Raw genomic sequence first — 22,543 nt, forward strand, 5'->3', positions numbered from 1 at the left:
TAAAATTTGAGTATAAGTTATTAGAAAAAGTAAAAGGGAAGGCCTTCCAGGGGACAGAGTTACATGATGAGGAGCTCAGAAATATGTTCAACAAGGTCTGGTCAGAGAGCATCTCCATTCCATTGCCTCCCACACTCCCATGTGCTGAGGGTCCTGACATTGATATTGACCTAGAGAACATTCTCCTGGAGCATTTTAAACAGCACCCCAATATTGTGAATAAAGTTAGATATCGGGATACAAAGAAAACATTTTCTATCAATTATTCCAAGCATGTTATCACCTCTCCAGAGCTCCAGATGTGTGGGCCTTCTCTGGAAGGGTTTGAAAAAGAAGTTAACAAGATCACAGCTCAAATTATGACATTGGTTAAAGAAAACATACACAGAAGAGAACAACAGAATGAGGGCTACAGTTCCAGTTACTTCCATGAAATCCTTCATATAATTCATACTGAGGCTGTGGCTGCAACTAAAGGAGGCAGATTCATGCTCACAAGCAGATATAAACTAGAACTTGCTCTAGCGCTCTTCCAAGAGGCAGCCAACAGCTTTAAAAAGATGTGCATTGCTTTCAGGAGAACGAACAATCCTGTCCTGTACCTAGAAAGCCAAAAGGAAGAATCTTTTGCTGATTTTAAGTTGTCTTACAAAAACTGCCACAACACTGACTGATTTCTTTGGTGCAAAGAGTTTCTGCTACCTTATGAAATGATATAAATACTGAAAGAGATTGTTAGTTTCTTGTCTAGCTTTTTTCCCTTTTATGATAGCATCTCTGTAAACCATATAAATAAGCCCTATCAGTTAAATACTATCACTTTGATCTTTTCTGGGACTTTGAGAATTAGCACATGATTCTGTAAATAAATCTCTAAATGAGTGTTTTGTCAAAAGCTTAAGTTGAATATTCATTAGAAATAGCTCAAAACCTGTATTTCAATTTTTGACTAATGACATCTCAATTAGCACGATTATAGAGCACAAGAAAATAAAATGGAAAATAAAAAAAAAACAAGAATGTATTGGATAGTCTCCCTCCCTTCTCTTCCCTTCATGTCTTCCTTAATAAATCTGTTACAGGGCAGGGAGAGAGCCACCCCAGACTCCGCAAACTTGCCTACTCTAAATGGGTTCTGCCATCCGTCACATCAGCACAAAACATATGAGACTGTAACGGGAAGGAACTTTAATGCAATTAGGAAACAATACAGGAAAGGCAAAGAATCTAGTTTCTAAATCAAGCACCCAAAGTCACCTGTCCCCTCGTGGGTAAAAGTCCACCCAAGCAGGATTGGCCCAGAGCAAGACCCCAAAGCCTGCCACAAGTCTAAATAAAGCATCTTCCAGTGGGGACCCCCAGAAAAGGATCATAAACAACCAGACATGTATGGAGGGAAAAGAGCAAAATCAAAATCAAGACAAAAACCGCCATTGTCATATACCCACGGGTCTCTCACCCACATCTGTGTCACCTAGTCCACGACCAAAAGGCAAGTGCAGTTTCTTAATGTGTCTCTCGGCTCCATGTGCCTCCTCCAGGTCTCCTTCTGGCTCCATCCTGCTTCCTTCCTTCCTCAGTCTCCAATGCAGCTTCTTCTCACCCTGCTCAGCAACACCCTCCTTTTTGGGTGGGGCAGGGAACCTGGAACCTCCCCTTTTCCTGGGGACCACCCTGTTACATATTCTTTCCTTCATTTGCTTAATTATCAATTTAGTCCCTGCTATTGAAGTCACCTTTGTAGATGTTGGGTTCGGAGAGTGGGGTCTTTGGGTTTGAAAGGGAACCGCTAAGCAAATGAAATCTTTCCTTGCTGCAGCCCAACATGAACAGCGCTCAGATATTTGCCACTTCAGTGATGTCATTCATTTTGATGCCAAGAGCCACATCCATTACTTTGCTCACCTCTGGGAAGGTAATCCCCCAATGGCCCCTCCCAATCCCTGCTACAGTCACTAAAAGAGTCATAGGCCTGGTGCAGTAAATAATGCAAAGTAAATGTAAACAAGTTTTGCTTATCTAGATGAGATTACCTAAATGAGTTTACATTTTAACAAGGACAGACAGCTGCCCAGACTGATTGCTCTCCCAAGGCATCCTCGAATACCTGTCTTTCACAAACTTTTGTGCTTACTGACCTATGTTATCAATGTAAGATGGTTGTGTATAAAAAGAAACCCTTTGTACCTAGACAGGTGCTCAGACTTTACAGGGCTACCCAGGTCTGAGACCTCATGCATGAGTAATAAAGCTTCTCCTGACCTCACCATTCCTGAAGTACCGCTTGCTCTTCCCTTGCCTGGGTAAAAGGCTAGAATTTATTTCTGCAACAGGTTAACTCTAGGAAGTTTTGCCAGAGCTCCCCTTTCAGCGGCACCAGCGAGTTTCCCAGGTGAGTTTGTCTGCAAGACAGAGGAGTTAGTTATATCCAAAAGGGCAGGTGTGTTATAAAAGAGAGGGAAGGATAAAGAATGTTTGTACAGACACAAGCCGGCAGAAAAGAGCTGCCCCTGAAAGAGACAGGTTTGCAAAGAGAAGCCTGCATAGTCCCAGGAGGCAGCTTTGGGAGGAGCAGCCTCTGCTGCTTTGCAAAGGGAGGTCAGTGAAGGGAGGTCAGTGAAGAGAAGAAGCTGCACGGTCACAGGTCGCCAGCGGGCAGGAGGGCTGCTTCCCCGTGCCAGTGCAGAAATGCACTGAAAGTCCTCTTTTTGGGAGGGGCTTATCCCTTCAGGGAGTTAACTTTTGTTCGCCTAATTACTTCTAGGGTGTGACTAGGTTGATTTGTTAGGGTCAGGATTCTCTGCAATGGCTCCAATCTCCATATCCCACCTCTGCTCTGTACCTCCTGATACTCCCTACAGTAGTCTGATACCTGCTATAGCAGTTGGCGCCTAAGGAGTTTTCATTTCTATAGCTGGCTTAACGACTATGTTAATCGCTTCTACCCTCACTTCCAGCTCCAAGCCTTGTGTGAACCAGGTTTCGGATCTTGTGTTGCCTCCTTTGCAACTTTTCTACTCTTAACCTCTGTCACATTTTCATAGGTTTGAGGTTGTGGTGGGCAGCAATGGACACAGAGCAGGTTTTCTGATCCAGCAGACCGGGTAAAGGAGGAGTCAGAGTCCTCAATGGCTTTTGCAGGTTTTTTATTTAGATTTACCAGGCATATGGCAGGCAGGGGTGCTGGGGGGCCAGGAGGCTGGCAATCCTCCCAGCCCCCAACAAATCCTCACTCTATCTGGGCTCTCTCTGGTGTTCTCTCTGCTTCTCTTCTCTCGGCTTCTCGGCTTCTGCTGGCGTCCCCGTGATGCCGCCCTTAAAAGCCCAGTGTTAGCCCAGGTGAATCCCATCTACCTATGCCCACACCCGACTCCAGGTGCCCGCCATCAGGCATGCATTAGGGACCACAGGGTTCGGTCATCTATCCTAATGGCGGGAGGGCAGAAAAGCCTGATGATTTTACCTTACCCTACAGAGGTGCTATCTCACAGTGATTCTGATTTGAATTTCCTTTAAAATAATATTCAGAATTTTTTTCATGTGCCTGCAGGTCATTAGTGTGTCTTATTTGAAGAAGTTTCTGTTTAGGTCTTTTTCCCGTTTTTTGATTGGGTTGTTTGATTTTTGCTGTTGAATTGTATTGGGATTTTTTGTTTCTTTTGGAAATTAACCCCTGTTGGACATGTGATGTGCATATAAATTCTCCCAGTATATGGCTTGCCTTTTTGTTTTTGTGGTGGATAAAAACCATATAACAATTTCAATAGATGCAGAAAAAGGAATCTGAAAACTGACGACTCCTCATTGATGCAGCTGTTGGCAGGCCAGATAGAACCTCCTGGGGGTGGTGGATCACTCCCAGTTTCAAAGTGTCAGGGGAGCTCCTCCCTGCTGAGGATGCAAACCACACAGGTGTCTGCAGGTAATGGGGAATGATGATGTGTGAGCGCCCCCTGCAGGCCGCACCCTGGAATGTCAGTGGAGATTTCTGATAAGAGGGTCCACAGAGCAGCACCTTTCCCTAGGTCCACGCCCACTGCAAGGGAGCACAGGGAGATGTTATGCAAGTAGCTGAGGGATCTAGATAAGCTGATTTTAAACTTCATGTGGAAAAATACCCAAAAAGTTTGCAAAAGTGTCACAAGAGAAATGAAATACCCCCTCCCCCACCCAGTGTCTAGAATATAAATACAGATGACTATCTTGCCATAATTAAGAGTTTCCCAAATGGTTATGGGAGGTTGAGAAGCCAGTGTTCTGATCTAAGACAAACATTACTCAGTAAGTGATTTGGTGATTGAATGCCACAGGAAAAATATTCATCTCACTTTCACATTAATTCAGATTAAAACAAATGGATCAAAAGTTTGTTTATAAAAGGAATGTACAAAGTACACAAGAAATGCCTCTACACTCCCCAATCCAGAAGAAAAGTCTGTATAATTGAGGCACATTTTCTTAAGACACTTTGAGAAAGTGAAAAGTTTCATCACATGAAAATCAAGTAGCTCTGTAGGAAGAAAAAAGGCGAAACCAAAATCAAAGATAAACCTCAAACTAGGGGAAAATATTTGCAATTTTAATTAACATAATGGTTGAGGAGTTGCTATGTATCCAATTTTAGAAAGCTCAAGTAAAAATGGTAAATAATATAAACAGATCAAAGGACGTATCCATGGTTCCTGAATGATAAACATGCTCACAGGTCACGGATAAGCGATATGGGTACTGAAAAGATAAATGACAGTGTGCGTTCCACCACCTGAGACATATCAAAGAGCCTAGCCTTGCAGCCTGGCCGTGTCGGGATGGACTCAGACAGTCCTGGCGGGGCTGTGAGTGGCACCGGGAACAATCTCTAATGAAATAAGCCAGAAAGAAAAAGAAAAATACCGGATGGTCTCACTCATAGCAGGAATCTAGAGAACTTAAATAAGGGACCAGGAAAAAGAATAACTATAAGAAAGTGAAAATCAAAATCAACAAAAAACTGTGAACCAGAGACACTCTATGGGGGGTGGAAGTGGGGAGGGGAGGAATTGGGGTCAAAATAAGGGGGTTGCAATTGTATGGGGAATATAAAAATAAAATTTATTTAAAAAAATAAATAAATAAAAAGGATGTGATGTGATGGGTCCCACCCTTGGGTCCCCCCCCCCCACATACCAGTCTGTGCGTGTCTGTTTAGGAACAGATGAAGCAGGAGGAGGAGAAATCAGAGGGGGAAGCAGATGGTGGAGAGGAGATTGAGGGAGGGTGCCTAGCAGGTGGAGAAGGAAGCAGAGGCACACGAGAGAGTCGGTGGGGGGAGAGTGGAGAGAAGACTGGGAGGAAGAAGAGGAGGAGGAGAGACAGAGAAGATGGAAAAGCGTGGGGAGAGGGGGACGGTGTGGAGTGGAAGACGCTCGAGAATGGGCAAGGCGGACCGTGAGGAGGAGTCAGTGGGGTGTGGACAGAGGAGGCGGTGGGAGGGTGAGACAGCGGCCGTGGAGGAGGTGGAAACACGGAGGATGGAGCAGCGTTACCAGATGACAGGAGAGCTGGCTGGAGGTGGGGGTGAAGGAGGGGCCAGGTGGAGGGGAAGCTGGAGGACGAAGCGGGTGCAGAAGGATGAGAGAACCGGGTGGAGGCTGCAGGAGGATACAGAAAGAGGAGGCAGATGTTTCCGGCTGGACCAGGCGGAGAAGGAGGCCGGAGGAGGAGAATGACGTGAGGAGAGTGGGGCGAGGCTGGACAGAGCGGGGTTTTGGAGGGGGAGAAAGAAGAAATGGAGAGTAGGTCGTGGTCACCTGCAGCATTCAGGGAGGCAGAGGATGGAGGCGCAGTGGTGGAGGGTGGAGCAGGAGGCAGAGGACGAATGAGACAGTGAAGATGGGACAGTGGGGCACAGAGGTGGAAGTTGGAGAGGACGTTGGAGAGGGTGAGGGGTGAAGAGGTGGATAGAATGGGAAGAGATGGGAGATCCTAAGGTCAAGGATTCAAGGACAAAAGTGACCCACCTCCAACAGTGGAAGCACCATCGTCGGGTGGAATGGCAGCACCCAAGGTCCTGCCCAGTGCCCAGCAGCCACTCTTCTCCCTGTACCTGGCAGGTGGAGTCTCTGTCTCTGTCTCATCTCTCACTGACCCATCTGCCCGCTCGATTGCAGGGCTCGACCCACACGTCCAGGAGACAAGGTCTCACAGCGACAGGCCTCCTGGTGAGTGTGTTCTGCTCCCTACTCGTCTCAGGTTCTGTAGGGACAGAGGTTCCTGGGTGGGCAGGGCTTGTGGTCTGAATCTGAGTTTGACGTGCCCCTGGCACTGATATGAACCCTCCTCTCCAGCCTCCATAGCCCCATGGGTCTAGGGAGCTTCCCGTGGTGCCACTGTCCAGCAGAGGAGGCTGATCAGAAGCTAATGATCTCCCAGTAGGGGCTACAGGGAGCAGTGGACAGGAGGAGGAGGGCTGGAGGGGAAGGGTGAGTGGCCAGGTGGTGAGGATGAATGATGAGAACGACATGGATGGAGACGAGGATGGAGGTGAGGCAGCAGTAGCAGAAGAGGGGGGAGGAGCATGGGTAGTTCAATTAAGAAGATGAGGATGATGGAGAGGCAGGTGATGGAAGCTGGAAGAGGCTACATGCTGAAGATACAGAGGACATTGGAGAAGAATTTGCAGTAAGACAGAGAGTGAAAGAGGAAGTGCATGCTGAAATGTAGGGAGGAGGTGACAGAGGAAGCAGGAGGTAGTGACACGAGCAGGCATGCTGTTGAGAATGGAAAGGCAACAGAAAGGAGAAGGTGGAGAATGAACACAAACCTTGGAGAGATGAGAGAGGATGAGAGAGGGAGAGCGTGGCAGTGGAATATGGACAGAGGGAGCTCGCAGAGGATGAAGATAACATAAGAGGCACTGGATGGAGAAGAGTAGGGTACAGTAGGTGGATGGATGGATGAAGAATGGATAGAGCTGGATGGAGGTGGATGGAGGTGGATGGAAGTGGATGGAGCTGGATGGAGATGGATGGAGGTGGATGGAGGTGGATGGAGGTGGATGGAGGTGGATGGAGCTGGATGGAGCTGGATGGAGCTGGATGGAGATGGATGGAGGTGGATGGAGCTGGATGGAGCTGGATGGAGCTGGATGGAGATGGATGGAGGTGGATGGAGGTGGATGGAGATGGATGGAGGTGGATGGAGGTGGATGGAGCTGGATGGAGGTGGATGGAGCTGGATGGAGCTGGATGGAGCTGGATGGAGGTGCATGGAAGAGGAAGATGGGAGATGAAGATGATGGAGGGTGAGGAGGAAAGGAAAGACAGAGAAAGAGGTGAGATGAGCAAACGAGGGTGGTGAGGCAGAGGGATGCTTGGGGCATGAGGAGGCGTACGCAGGGATGGTGATGAGGAATAAGCATGGAGACCAGCTGGAGATGAACAGAGGCGCGGCGATGGGGCAGATGAGGGAGAGCGTGATGGAGATGGATGGAAAGGAAGATGTGGAGTGAGACGCAGGAGGAGCCTGAGAAGATGGGGCTGCAGGAGGAGAAGCCAGACGACCATGGAGTAATTGTAGCACGCAGGGGGATACAGTGGGGAGGGGGTGAAAGCAAATGCAGAGAAACTTAGACAGGAGGAGGATGAGGAAGATGGAGGCAGGAATTGGAGAGGAGACTGCAGGGAGTTGGGGGTGAGAGGAGGGTGGGTGTGGAGAAGCTGGAGGGTGGACAGATGGAGGGTGGAAAGAGGAATACAAGGAGGATGGGACGAGGGGTCGGCAGGGGTGGAGAGCGCAGGAGGGAAAATGCTGAAATGTGGGAAGTTTGATTGACAGAGTGGGTGATAGAATATGCGAGAGGAAGTTGTCTGGGCATGGATGACGTGGAGAAGCGTATCTCAGGAGACAGGGTCCATCTCCCCCCCTCAGGACCTCCTACCCCAGAGTCCACAGAGGTCCAGGGGGCTGTCGTGGGCTGGTGCTGAGACCTTGCAGTTCAGCTTGGGAAATGGACCAGGACTGAGCTGGACCTTGGGCCAGGGCCCTGGATCTTGCAAGTGTGGCCTCTGCCTGCCTGGGGTCAGAAGCAGCAGTGTCTGTCTCAGCATCAGAGGGAGGGCCAGACCTGGGGACAGTACCTTGGTAGGATGTGGCCACGGGAGCTTGGGAGCACCTTCCCAGCCAGTCCTTTAGGCTATGGTTCCACAGGTCTGTGCGGGATCAGGTAGCCAGGCCATCGCCACATGGAGACAGGCCCCAGTAAGGGGGCTGGAGGGCAGACAGATGGAGGGTGGTTGAGGTATGTTGCCTCAGGTTGAGTGGACAGCTGAGTAGGGGACGTGCACAGGCATCGGCTATGTGGGCATGTGGCTGTGGTGGGGGCAGGGCAAGAAGCCAGCTGAGACCCGAGGCCCTGTGAGGTGAACCCTCAAGGGCTACTCTTGGCACAGGGCCCCAGCAGGGCTCTGAAGCCCCCTTTGGATGAGTCCAGGGTTGGTCATGGTCAGAAGTTCTGGTGAGGCAAGGGGAAAAGAGGGGCCAGAGTGGCAGAAGTAACAGCCAGGAGGGGTGAGGTTGGGGTACAGGAATTTGTGGATAGCAGAGACAGACACTTTGAGGGGACCAGGCAGGATGGGCCCCAGTACACCTGGCTGCATGAGGCTGTCAGTCCTTGGGCAGCCCAGCCCCAAGGACAGGGACGGGTCTCTTTCTGGGGAGCTGAGTGAGGACATAGCCCACCCCTTTCAGCACAGACCCTTTCAGTCTCCAGAGGCCGTGAGAACTGGAATCTGAAATGGGCTGGGGTCCTGGGTCTGTGGAAGGATTCGGAACAGTGGGGACTTTGCTTCTGGCTTCAGTGGGGTTGGGACTTCCAGGGGACATGGGTCTGCTGGGTCTTTGGAGGGTCAGAAGGGCTGGGGAGTACTCAGGGAGAAGGGAGGGAGTAGGCCAGGGACCCAGTAGGACATGTGGAGGCCTCAGGGGTCCCAGAGGAGGAGTGTTGGCTGCACAGGGCACTTTCAGGAAGAAGGGGCTGGAGCGGGGAGGGCAGCCGCACTCCTTGGTGAAAATCCATGGAGCCATAAATGCCAGACATGAACTTTAATAAGTACAAACAAAAAAAGGCACACTAAAACTCATCCAATGGACAAGAGATATTTGCACTTCATTCTGTCGACTTTCCCAAACCGAACCCTGAGGGGCCCGGAGATGGCCCTGCTCATCTGGCTGAGGCTTCAGGAGGCCTGGGCTCTGCAGGCAGGGTAGGGCAGACCCGCGGAGCTGGGGCACTGGCAGCATCTCCCCGTCTCCCCCCCGGAACAGTAAGCCCTGTTCAACGTGTAGGTCACCTGTTCCATCTACAACCCGGTGACTACCCCACCCTCCCCCCTCATGGTCCTCACCCCTCAAGACGTGCTGCAGGACTCAGGCCCACAGCCAGAGATGACCTCAGGAGGGGCTGGAGTCTAAAAGGGGACCCCTCTCAGAACTGGAAAGGGCATCTCACTCCCCACACCCTGGAACATGATGCAGTACACTCCTAGGGTCAAAACATTCACCCTGGAGATACCATAATATTCATCAGAAACTGAGCAGGGATGAAGGTTCCCATGAACCCCAACTTCATAAGAAGGAGGCTGACAGGGAGGCAGGTCCCGCGGAAGCTGCTCCAACTCTGCCTGCTCTCTGCACTACATCCCCTCCGGGAGCACCAGCTGAGTCCACTGCAGGGGTCCAGCCAGCCTCCTGCAGCCGGGCCTGGGCCTCCTCCCAGTGCTGCCTGTGGTGGGTCAGCCCCACCCTCCACCCCACCCGCTCTCAAGCCAGGATCCCCAGACCTTGATGTCCTGGCACCCCTCATGTGAAAGGACACCGGGACAGTGGCTGGAGAGCTGGGCTCAGGGCCACCATGGCACTTGTACTGAGTCAGGGGCTCTGCAGGCCCACCAAGGTCTCTACCCTGTGCAGTGTCCCGTCGTAGGCACCCTGAAGGCCGCAATTCCAGGCAGGCACCTCAAGTCTCTGGCTCTTGCGGGAGGGGGAACCACTGGCAGCACCTGAGCCAGATGGTGGCGGTACTCCTGTTTCTGGAGGAGGAAGACCCATTGGCCTCTGGATGAACTCACGATGGATGATGCACATGCGCTGCACGGTGCCGGGGTGGGGGGCGGGAGGGGGGGTGGGGGGGTGGCGGGTGACAGCTGCATGTTGCCTGGGCTGAGGACCCCACCCAGTCCACTCCCATCAGGGAAGGTCACCCCAATCCCCATGTGTCCCCTCCTGGACCTTCAACTCCTATGGCCTCAGCTCTCCCTTGTCCACACAATTCTCAAAGCCCTGCATGAGAATTCTCACATCTGACCAACAGTCCAAACAATCCAGGGTCAGAGGAAGCGAAGCATCGCCCTATGTGCCCCTCACTGCCCCCAAGGTCAGGAAATGGCCATGCACCACCTATCACCCACCTGGGGGGCCTCCATGCCCAAGTTGCACCTATGAGGAGCACATCTGGGTCAGAATGTCTGCCTGAACCTCATGAAGGGGCACCAGGCAAATTGGGGCAGCAAGTGCAAGGGAGGGTGGGGGACACTGGGGTTCTCTGCCCCTATCGGCTTGGGCTTCAAGGGTAGGCCTGCTCCCTGGGAACCACATACCAACTGGGGCAGGGAGGGCCGTGGGCTTCTGAAAGTTAGGGTGTGGAAGAAGATTCAGCTGTGGACCCTGCTAGTGCCCCACCCCCATCCTCCTGGGGCAGGCTCCTATTTCGGGGTGTGGGGCCTTCTGGGTTTCATTAGCCATGAGTGTCTGAAACTGAGGCGCTTCCTGGTCCATCACGACCATACCATCGGTCTAACACTCCCCAGATTAAAACAGCACATGGTGAGCTGATGCTTGGCCCAGCTCCCTGCTGAACAAGAGGGCAGGGTGGGCATCCTCAGCCCAAGCGTCCTGCCCAGGGCCCATGAGTCGGGAGGCTAGTGGCCACTTGGACCATGAGCACCCTGTGCCCTGAACTTAGGACCAGGAACAGCTGCCCAGTTGGTCCTATGGGACACTGTGGTTCCTGCAGTGCTTCTTCCACAGGGTAAGGCCTGCCTGAGGGTGGCCAGGCGTAGCCCAGAGCTGGGGTGGCCAGGTCAACCCAGGGTGCAGACATGCCCTTGGACACACAGCATTGGGTACCTTCTTTGGGATGCAGTCCCACTATGTGGGGGATCCCTGCAGGCCCCAGGATAGCAGAATAACTGTCAGGCCTCGTCACCCCTCCTAGTTCAAGGGGATCCCATTTTCCAAGAGCCCTGTTCCTGGAAAATGAGTTTTTTTGTCTATCCAGATGAGAGGACGGAGGATGTTGACTCAGCTTGGTAGGATCATGGGGACCGCAGAGTCACTTGGGGGTGTTAGAGGTACAGGGGGCCCCCAGTGTGGCCTGCACACAGACACCCTTCCTGCTGACCTTGAGGTTATGGGATGCATTCATCATCCATGGGGAGTGGATGCTGACAAGCATGGCGTACACTTTGCTGAAGCTGCAAAGGTGTGTGTGCTGGGGTCCAGCACAATATTGCACACAAGGGCGTGTGTTTGTGCTGCGTGGTGAGTTTGCAGGACCCTGCAGAGAATGGCAGGAACGAGGGGCCCTCCCTGCGTGTATCCTTTGGCAACGACTGTGCCCAGGGCATCCTGGGCAGAGCAGAAGAAACAGGTGCCCTGAATGTGCCCGAGGTATGGGGTGAGGTGGGCCTGAGCCCCCAGGGTGGGAGAAGAGGAGGGGCTTGTAACTTAAATGCTTGCCTATGGACAAATGCTACTCAGGCTGCCCCAGGAGGGCATGTAGTATTTCCTGCACAATACCCTGGCCCAGCCCTGGGCCTGGGCTCACCCTAAGACTCAAATCCCCGAGCCACTCTTAAGTTTTCAGACCAAAATGCCACACTGGTCTGTTCCAAAGCACCCAGATGTTCTGCAGGAGGCGCCAGACACCCCAGAGGCAGAGGCAGCCACTGTGCCTGGTGAGCTGCCCACACCACAGCCTCCCCACCTCAGCCAGAGGCCATGATCAAGACCATCCTCTCACAACAGAGTCCTCAGGCACCTTCAGGCCTCCATGTTCTACCTCAGGAGGCTGAACTTGGACTCTCCCCACCATGTCAGCTCAAGCCAAGGTTCCTCCAGGCACATCCTCGTGGAGCAGTGAACCACAAGGGGAAGGCCTGGGCCCTGCCTGTCCCTTCCACTTCCCCTTTTCCTTGAGAAGCTTCAGGGCGCAGGACAGGGCTGGCACTCAGACACTGGGGATCAGAGCCAGAGAGCAGCCAGGCAGAAGCCCCCGGGACACAGGCCCATGGGCCTCGCCCGAGGAGGGCAAATGGATTGGGGCAGAAGTTGACCCAGTGTGCTCTCTTTCAGCTAAGGTACAGCCTATGATTTCCCCGCAGCAAATAAACTCTACAGAGCCCAGGCTGCAGGCCTCTTCCCAAGGCGATGGCTCTGGGGGTCGGAACCCTCCCTTCCAGTCATCCATGAGGTTACTAATAGATTACCCCAATCACTACCATTTTTTATGGATTTAAATGTACCTTATCCTTCTGCCTTGGCTTGGCTCACAGGACTACCCTGGCCCTGGCATACTGAGGGGACCATGAAGCCCCATCCTCCCCAGTCTGCTGGGCAGCAGGCTGCCAAGCCCAAGACACCCCTCCTGTCCTGTGATGCCCATAGTCCATGCCCCACCCAGGACTGTGACAGGCTCCAAATTCATGGAGCCAGAGTATCACTGGCAAGATGAAGGTCTGAGGCGGATCTGGCTACCTGGCGCCTTGTACCTGCCACACCTAGCCACTCAGCCAAGCTCAGGGTCAGTCGGACCAGTGCCCCAATATGCACACTTGGGTGGCAGCAGTCAGGTTTTCTTCCTGAGCAACCACCAGGCCACAAGCATTCGACCATGTTGAGCCTATTCTGGGAACTCACACCTCTACACTGACCAGCCTGGAGAGGCTCACTCTAGGTCTCAAATCCCCTGACCACTCTTAAGTTTTCAAACCAAAATACCAGACTGGTCTGTTCCTAAGCACCTAGATGCTCTGCAGGAGTTGCCAGACACACCAAAGGCAGAGGCAGTCACTGTGCCTGGTGAGCTGCCCACACCTCAGCCTCCCCACCTCAGCCAGAGGCCATGATCAAAACCATCCACTCACTCCTTGAGTCTGTGGGATGCCTGGTCAGCTGGGCCAGCACGGCTACAGCAGGGCTGGTGCGTGCGCCTCTGGTTCAGTCCAGGACAGTCTGTGCAAACCACGGTAGGAGGGTGTGGGGGCAACTCTATCCTCTGGCCTGACTAGGCTCCTATGGCCCTTCCTTCCTTCCCACCTTCCATCTCTTCCCCTGCCCTGCCCTGCTCCTGTACAGTGACAGTGAAGACCAGCAGAGAATCCAGACCGGACCCAGTGCCATCATCAGGTGAGCAGACACTTGCAGATGCTGCAACCGGCCATTCACATCTAGGATCTCAGTTTCACACCTTTTGCTGCTGGATCTTCCAGGACCTAGAAGAAAGGGTTGACTCAGCAGGGGGACCCTCAGGGGCCCAGTAGGGACCCTAGCAAGCACAGCAGATACCAACCCTCTCACACATCTGCACCTGCAAACAGAATGGGGATCTGTTCTTTGCTGTCCAATGCCCCACTCCACCTATCAGGCGGATCTCGTGGAGCAAGGGGTACCATAATTCTAGAACCAAACTTGAGGACACTATGCCCAGCTCCCATCTGAGCTACTGTCCTTTGTCTCCAACAACCCACTAGTGTCAGGGCTGAGGACCTGTGGGGCATTGTGGGAACAGACTGACTTGCCCCAGGGTCACTGCCCCAGCCTGGTTCAGGGCAACTCTCTACCTCCCCCTGGAGTTGTGTCAGCCCAGACCCCGGCCCTGGCCTACCTCACTCCCACAGGGATCCTGAGGGACCCAGAGGGTCCCTGAACTGGAGGCAGGGTCAAAGACGCTGACTTGGGTCTGGCCAGCTGTGGGGAGGGAGCCTCTCACCTGCTGCATCCTGGTCTGGGTCTCCATGAAGGGGCTGCCATGACTGAGGACCAGCTCCTGTGCCTGCTGAGACACCTGGGTGTGCACAGCCAGGTCGTAACTGTCCAAGACCAGGGGCCTCCCTGGTGGTGAAAGTGGTTGAGCACAGCGCTGTGAAGCTGTCCGCAGCCTCGGCAGCACAAGTTCAATCCCCAGCAGGCCAGGGAGCTACCCACATGGCGCAGGAGACCTCTCCTGACTTGCCTGCTGCTCCCCTCAGCACTTGAGTCTATCTGCCTGTTCTGTTCCCCACTCTGTCTCTGGTGGATCCTGTCACCTCCTGCACCTCTGGCCTGGACCCCAGTTCTTGTATGCATAAATAAATTAAAAAAAAAAAAAGACCAGCACAGCAGGCACATCATCTGAGCCTTCATCTTCATTGGTCTTCTCCTTGCAGAGGGGAAGGTGTGACCTGGCTGGCCAGTCCCACTGCACGCAGGCCACTCACAAGGCAGCAGGGAGGCCCCTGGCTCGGCAGCAGCTCACCTGTTCAGGTGGATGTCCCGAGACAACCTGGTGTTGCTGAAGGGAACACAGCAGGAGGCCCTCACCAGTGTGTGCGTCCTGGTCTAGCCTGGCGCTGGCCACTATGTCCGGGATGTCCAGCAGCACGTCTCCCCACCCGTCTCCACTAGTCTCCACAGGAGCCCTGGGGAACACACTGCTCAGGGCCCCACCTCCCGGGAAGGAGCTCTGCCAGGCCCCGGTTCCCCTGCTCGGTCAGTGCAGGCAGCGGAAGAAACGCCACATCACAGCCCAGGGCTGAGGGGCCTGGGCAGAATCATCCACTCACCTGGATGGGGTGTCTTATTGTCCACGAAGTGGCTCTGGAGGAGCTGGGGGGGGCACTTCCCTAGGCCTCCTGTGCCCACCTCTGGGCTCCTGAAGGTGCTGAACCCGGGCAGCTGGTGATCTCTGGTCCCACCTGCAGAGGAGTTGAGGCCCAGTCAGCCCAGACCCCACAGGGCTGCCGGCCCTGACCTCCCGGCCCAGACATCTGGGTAACGGGGTGACCTCCAAGGGGTTGGCCCAGCTGCTCCCCGGGGTACCCCCAGTCCAGGGTGGAGCCCCCACTCCAGCTGCACTGAGTGTGAGGGGGGAGATGAGCGCCCAAAGCAGGGCCCAACCCGCATCTCCCCACGCACAGATCAGAAGCTGCTGGACCCAGAAATCCTGAACTGGAGGGTCCGCGGGCTGCGCTTGCCAGTGCCCCCTTCACACTCTCCCTCGGGGGCCCCAGCCCCTCAAACCCTCCTCCTCCTCTCAGGTGGCTCTAATTCCTCCCACCCCAGCCCGCACCCCCTCACGTCCCCCTTTCTCATACCCGCACACCCCGCACCCCGCAGCTCCCCTCCCCTCACAGAAGCGCGTCGCTTATGTCCCCCACGAATTCTGATGACCGTTTAGAAACCGCCGCCCCCCCCCCCCCCCCATGTCCCCACGACGCAGCTCTGCCCTCAGGAGAAGCCGCGGGGTCGGGGCCTCGGGGTCCCCCGGGGGGCGGAGCGGGGCGCGGCCAAGGAGGAGCCGGGGCGGGGCTTCCGTCCGGCGGAGCGGCCAGAGCCGGCGCCCTCGGGAGCCCCCAGAGGGCCCGGGGCGCGGGGCTGTCGGGACCGGCTCCGGCACCTGCCTCAGTCCGAGGAGGGCGAGGAGCGCCCCGACCGGCTGGGCGGGCGTCCGGGGTGCCGTGAGGGACCCCCGGGCTGCTGAGGTTGCACCGCGGGGGCCGCTGGGAGAGGGGCGCAGCGGGCTCTGGCCCTTAAACTGCCGCGGGGGGAGGGGGGCTCCCCGATGGCGCGGGGGGAGGGGGGCTCCCCGATGGCGCGGGGGAAGGGAGGGTTCCCCGGTGGGGGGGGGGGGGGGGGGGAGGGGGATCTCCCCGGTGGCGCGGAGGGGGGCTCCCCGGTGGCGCGGGATGGGGGGGGGCGCTCCCTGGTGGCTCGGGGGTCAGGCCTCAGCGCTGTGGAGCTATTGCCAGCCACTGCGGCATTTTCCACCCCAGGCCGGGGAGCTACCCAACGAGGTGCGCAGCCCTCTCCGGTCTCACCCAGATAAATAAACTGCCGCTGGGGCTCCCAGGGGCCCGCCGTAATGGGGGCGGGTCTTCCTGCAGACGGTGATCCTGCAGAGACAGAGGCTGGGTGGGGGTGGATACACAGAGATGCTGCCCTGTGACTTATAAGCTCTTATTCCCCCATGATTTCTCCGACTCCCCAGCTCTGAGAGATGGTTTTCTTTCCGAATTACAGTCTCCTCCTGAAACCATCCACAGGGGCGCAGCACTCCTTTGCTGATTTAGTTTAACTCTACGCGAACTGGGAGCTGCTCTCGGGATAAGACCTCCCCGTTCCCCAGAAAGATCTGCCAAAGCCCTACAAGCCCACATCCGAGCAGGCCTTAGAGTCCTGTCGCCCTTCCCTCTCCCAAGAGCCCTGGCAACCAAGAGATGCAGGGTACCCTCCCCTGTCTTCTTCCCCATAGATGCATTGCCAGGTATACGAGGGGATTCACCCACAATTGGGGGGGTGGTGTCATGTTTGGTCTCTCCTGCCGGGGTTGGACCAAGTGAAGGTGGAGAACAAGGGAGTATGAGGCAGAGCCCCATGTGCTGGGGCAGAGCTGGCTCACAGGAGCTGAATTCTGCAATGTGGGGGGTCATGATCCTGGGCCCTCAGTTCCGACAGGCCCTGGTCCCTCCTATCTAAAGGCCCTGTCACCTCCCTGTCACACATGGAAAGAGGAGTCAGCTGACATTAAGTGGGCTCCAGAAAGCTAGTGAGAAAAATGTAGCCGCTATTACTAATTGTATAAAAAAAAAAAAAAAAGCAGCTCTCAGTAACATGAGAGTAGAAGTAATCTATTTTTAAAAATGTATAGCAAAGCCATAAATCATAAGTGACCTTCAAATGCTCAAGTCATTTCCATTAAAATCAGGAAGGAAAAAACATACCTGCTGCTCTATCGTCTGTGATTCTGAATGGCTTGGGAGTTTTTAGTGATAGAATCAGACAGGATAACCCAAGTAAGGGTTACACAGATAAAAAAAGAAGCAGCAAAATTCTCTTCATTTGCAGCTGATAGGATTCTATACTTCGAAATACAAAATAAACTATTACCTAAAAACCTATTTATAATGGGTTTCTTTTTTTTTTTTCTTTTAAAGATTTATTTATTTATTTATACAAGCACTGGGTACAGTCAGAAGCGCGGGAGGGGGAGAGAATTCACCAGAGCAGAGCGGGGAGCAGAGCAGGCAGAAGGACCGAAGTACACTGCTGAGGGGAGCAGCGGGCGGCAGGAGAGGTCTGCGCGCCATGCGGGACCCTCCTCTGGTGGCCGGGGAGCAGCCGGGGATCGAACCCGCGTTGCAGAGGCTGCGGGCAGCTTCGCAACCCAGCGCTCAACAGCTGCGCCACCGGGGAGACCCTATAATCGGTTTCTAAAAAAACTATTACTCCAAATTATAAAGCAAACTAGAAAGGGTACTGGGTTCAAGCGAACAGGCAAAGGTAGAAAAACGTCCTGTAGATAGGCAACACTGTGTTCAAGTGGAAAACAGTTATGTAGTTGGGTCTCTACGGACGCCCAAACATCCACAAGTGGGTGTCAGGGCTGTGGGCCCCAAGATCCTCCTGAATGCCTTCAGCATCTGGAGAATGACTAGCAGGCTGGGCAGCCCTCCCATTCCCAAATGGGCGGGGGCGGGAGGGGGGTGCAGCAGCCTGGCTGATGCCAAATGAATACTTGCTGAAAGAGTGAGGGGGCCAGTGAAGAAGGAAGATGAAGAGTGTGTGCCTGCTGTGAGGAGGGCATGGGGGCGAGGCCCAGCAACCTCCCTACCTCCCGAGGGCCCTGGGATGGGCAGTGTCCTGGGAGTTCCCTGGACAGGCCCCGCCAGAGGAAGTGGGGAGGATAGTGCAGTGGTGTGCAGAGGCACCCCAAGCCCAGAGGAGGAATGGAAAGGCTTGTGAAAAGGGTGGGGTTCTGGGGCCTGGAAGGAGGCAGAGGGATGAGCATGACCACAGGGCTAGAGGACACACAGATCTGGACCACATCCCGCTCTGGCCTGACCCTGGAGCCCTGGGCTCTGTCTCTGCAGGAACTCTCCTTTTCCTCTGTAAGGAAGGTGGGGGCAGGGGTGGTGCTGTGTTTCTCAAGCTGCTCTGGCTCAACCCATAGCCTCTGAAAGCGCTGGGCAATGTCCTCTCCCCCCACATTAAGGAGAGCGACCTGGACATGAGCCACTGCTTCAGAGAGCATGTCACGTGCAGGGAATGCCACGGCATCACGTGAGGCTGCTGGGCAACAGGGCAGAGGGCCAGGGCCCACGGTGGCCAGGGTTCTGGAGCGGGGTGGGGGGGGGGGTTGTGGTGGGATTTAGGTCTGGGGACACTCAGGGGGCCTCACAGGGGTTGAGGGTTACTCAGGAGGACAGAGGGTAGACTCAGAGGCCCAAAGGTGCTCCAGGGACTCAGTTACTTAGAGGAACTTGGGGGTCTCAGAAAGGGTGGGAGGGTAGGTGGGGGTCCTAGGAGAAGATTCAGGGTTCCCTGGAGAACATAGGGGTACAAGGAAAACTGGAAGAATTCTGAAGTCCTGGCAGGGACTTGGACCTCCATGGAACAGTAGAGGTAGGCGGGTGTGAGGGACACGGCCCACTGCCCCCATCAGCATGGGCTTCAAGGACAGGCTGCTCCCTGGGAACCACATGGGTGGTTGGGGATGACTGTGGCTGTCTGATGGGTGAGTGAGAGGAAGAGGCAGGAACATTTGGCTCGGGCAGGGAAATCGCCATCTTTTCCCAGCAGCTACCGCTGCTTAGGCAGTGTCCACACTGCTGGGCCCTGGTGTCTTTATCAGGCCCCTCAGAAGGGACAAGAGGATCTCCTTTGGCATGAGGCAACCCTTTATCGTGGCCCCAAGGATGGGGCACCACGCATCAAGCTAAACTGCTAGATTAAAGACTAAGGGAGGACTCGTGCCACAGTAATTTTTGTGTTCAGGCCCCCACTGTCATTTCTGCTTCGACAGCTGGATTCACAGTCTCCCCTCCCCCACCCCTGCTTTATTGAGACAGAATTGGCATACATCACTAGGAAAGTTTAAAATGTATAGTATAATGACTTGGCTTACAAGTATTGCAATGAACTTGTCACAGTAAGTTCAGTCAGCATCCATTACCTCACATAGACACAAAAGAAAGAAAACGTTTTTTCCCCTGTGGTGAGAACTCTGAGGATCTACTCTTAACAGTTTCCAATATACCATCCAGCTGTCATCACACTGTCCATTCACGTCCCCGAGACTTATTATCCTTTTAACTGAAAGTGTCTTTTGACCTGGGTTTCCGCTCTTGTTCTTAAATTCTTTGCCTTCCTCCATCTCTATACTGCCAGCATTCTCCAGGCCCTGCCTCGGCTCCACTCCTTTCTCTCTGAGCAAGTAAAAACAAATAACCAAGCAGTGAGCTTTGACTATAGCCCAGGAACTATGCCAGGGAACGGGAAGCAAATGGGGAAACTGTCACCACAGTTGGGTATGGATTTGTTGTGGGTGGAGTGTGTGTGTGTGTGTGTGTGTGTGTGTGTGTAGTGAATGAATGTATGATTGTCTGGCAATAAAAGGAGCTCAGTGATCTCAATTAGCCTATGACATAAATGGTCCCTACCTCTCCCATGGGGAGGGGGAAATGGAGGTTGAAAGTCTCCCTTATTTTTCTTTCTCCAGGTCCCTATCTTGTTGGAGCAGTCAGGTGCAGATGAGGGGCCACACTCCATCCCCTGATGTCAGGACACCACCACACTGGACTGGATGACACCCATGCAGCCTGAACTCTGCCCTTGACATCCTGAATGAGGGGGCTGCTGGGAAGGGAGCAGAGCTGAATAGGCTTTTTGTGGTGCTGGGAGGCAGCTGGGAGGCAGCAAGTCCCCTGTTGGGGACCAGGACACCGGAGGGTCTTTAGTGTCTCTTGAGAAAAGAATTTCATGAAGCACCAGAATGAAGCCAGCAACAAGGTTTATTAGGGAGCCACAGGACTAGACAATGGAGGGGCAGAGAAGCAGGAGAGCTGCCCTGAGCAGGAAAGCAGTAAGGCTTTGAAGGTTTTGTCCTTTCTGAGTTGGGGGGGGGGGGGTCCCTCTTATGCATACTCTGCGCCCATCACTCCTCCGATCCCTGGACTAATTGGAACTACCCCTCCTTCCCTCTTTTCGAGTGGTGGTATTGGGAATGGGGAGGTTTGAACCATAGTTAAAAGACTCTCCCCAGGCCTCACAGACCTGCCAGAACTTATCTGGCAGGGAGCTAGACCACATTAAATCAACAGAAGTCAAAAACACTCAAAGCAACTTAAGGAAGTTGCGTCAGATTCTACAGGCCTCCTCTGCACTGTTTGTTGCTCTCCAGATTCTTCATCTCAATAAAACCAACCTTGTACTCTATTTCCTCCACATCACACAGGAGGAAACCGAAACACAAAAAGTGGCATGCATGGTCCAGGGTCAAACAACTTGTGAATCTCAGAGCCTAACCCAGGAGGCTGAATCTAAAATCCCATCCCCTGGGCCACTGCCCCTACCACTGATGCCTCTATATTCGCTCTTCTGGAATGGCCTGTTAGACACTGTTTCTTCAAGACCTTTATTCTTCCATTTACATTCCAAGCTTCCTGCTACTCTCCAAAATTTCCACAAGAGGGAGACCTTTCCCCATCAGTTCCATGCTGCTGCCTGACATAAAGGATTTAATTTGCCGTTTCATAGGCAGCTGGAGAGTTGGCTGATTATCTGCATAGAATTTGAACAGGTTTCCTGACACAATGATGGACAGATACCCTATGCAGATACCTGTTCAAATTAGCCTAAATTAACTAGAAAATTCTCTGTCCCAACAAGGCAGCCCATTATTATCCCTCTGCCGATCACCATCCAAGCTTGGTACACATTTTGCTGTGGTGGAAGGGGCTGTAAGCCTTGGCTATTTTAACACTGGCTCCCCTCCCCTGCCCCAAGTTCTACTCATTATCCAGGATCCTGGAAGTCTCCAGAATATATTTCAGAATTTCTTTTTTTTGAAAGATTTATTTTATTTATGCCTCCAAGAATTGGGGTATAAGCCAGAGGGATGGGGGGCGGAGGGGGTGAGAGCATTCACCAGAGATAGAGTGGGGAGCAGAACAGGCAGACTGACTGAATTACACTGCTGAGGGGAGCAGCGGGCAAGTCAGGAGAGGTCTGCTGTGCCATGTGGGTAGCTCCCTGGCTGGGGATTGAACTCGTGCTGCAGTGGCTGCCGATAGCTTCATAGTGCTGAGACTTAACCCCTTGCACCACAAGGGAGGCCCCCAATTTCAGATTTTCTACTAGAAAAAAAAAAATGTGTCCTTACTACTCTCACTCCCAGTCCTACAGAGCTCTGCTCGCAATGACTCTTAAGTCCCAGGACATCCAGCCCATGCCTGTTCCTAAGAGGACACTGACAGCAAGAGTATGGCCTGGGCTCCGCACAAGGAATGAAGTCTCACTCTCCCAGCTGCTGGAGGTGCTGTTGGAACATGCCCCTCGACTCTCAGTCTCTACAGGAGCCTCCAGCTAGGAGAAACCCCTTGCCCAAGACAGGCATCCTATGATGTATCTATTTAGGAGGGGAGAGGCCCATTCTCCCTGCCTCGACTTAAAACAATTCTAAAGGGTCATCCCAGCTTCAGAACTCACGGTAAGGTCAGCTGAGGCCACTGCCAAGAGTGAATCAAAGCGCACCCTCTCCCTCTGCCCAGTCCTGCTCTCAACCTTTCCTTCCCAGGTGGTGGTGCTGAGAGCACCCCTCACAAACCTCCTGCAAGTTTATCTCCATCTCTGGCTCTGCTTTCTGGGTATCCCCTCCTTCATCCTTTGTGAGCAGTGGCCTAGGCGGAAAGCAGGTGCTGGAATGCTATATTGAAACGGAAGGTTCACCTCCCCGCTGACCAGGAGGACCCTACCCGATTAGGTGCTTTTGGAGAAACCCTGATGACCAGGGACGGTAGAGTGGAGGCAAGAAATGTACCAGCTGGGTTCCTGAATCGGGATTGTGAGACACACAAGGGAAATAGTAACTATTAGGATGAGAGAACTCATCAGACTAACACTTGGGAAAAACATCATGAAAACTTGAATGTAATCAGCAATTAAAAGCCTTGAAAGAGCAACAACATGCACCAAGTGCTCACCAAGTGATCAAGAAATACCCGAAATAACTGTGTTCATAGGACCACACGGAGGAGACACAACTTACTGAAGCGAAGAGGACCAGGTGTGATGGGCGCCGCATTGCAAAGTTCCATGGTGGCCGCCCTGCACAGGCCGGGCAACGGTAGGAAACTCCCCTGCTGACTGGGCGCCTGGCAAAGGTGGGACTTTCCCCAGAATAGAGGCCAGGTGTCAGCACATAACCATCAGACGCTCACTGGCGCAGGCCCACGGCTGGTACCCCCACCCA

The 22,543-nt window shown here is 53.7% G+C and overlaps 1 protein-coding gene and 1 long non-coding RNA gene across 3 annotated transcripts in view; both read right to left on the minus strand.

Annotated features, from left to right (window-relative positions):
- LOC119255532 (olfactory receptor 2AG2-like) overlaps window positions 1–1,494 on the minus strand; it is a 50,119-nt gene extending 48,625 nt beyond the window's left edge. Inside the window, exon 1 of one of the 2 annotated variants that reach the window (XR_008553493.1) lies at window positions 1,460–1,494. Coding sequence is in view for 1 of the 2 variants with exons in the window: in XM_054699423.1 (XP_054555398.1) it covers window positions 1,460–1,465 (6 nt within the window). In the remaining variant the exon portion in view is untranslated. The remainder of the gene's footprint in view (window positions 1–1,459) is intronic. The other variant, XM_054699423.1, reaches the window with a different exon arrangement.
- Window positions 1,495–14,163: 12,669 nt separating this feature from the next.
- LOC129146595 (uncharacterized) lies at window positions 14,164–15,460 on the minus strand. Its single transcript, XR_008553494.1, has 3 exons — window positions 15,427–15,460; window positions 14,859–14,990; window positions 14,164–14,587 (listed from the first exon to the last, which is right to left on the minus strand). It is a non-coding gene; the product is annotated as an uncharacterized LOC129146595 (long non-coding RNA).
- Window positions 15,461–22,543: the final 7,083 nt, after the last annotated feature.

This window comes from Talpa occidentalis, unplaced genomic scaffold, assembly GCF_014898055.3.
Source record: "Talpa occidentalis isolate TD23 unplaced genomic scaffold, MPIMG_talOcc4v2.1 talOcc4.3, whole genome shotgun sequence".
NCBI classification, from domain to species: Eukaryota; Metazoa; Chordata; class Mammalia; order Eulipotyphla; family Talpidae; genus Talpa; species Talpa occidentalis.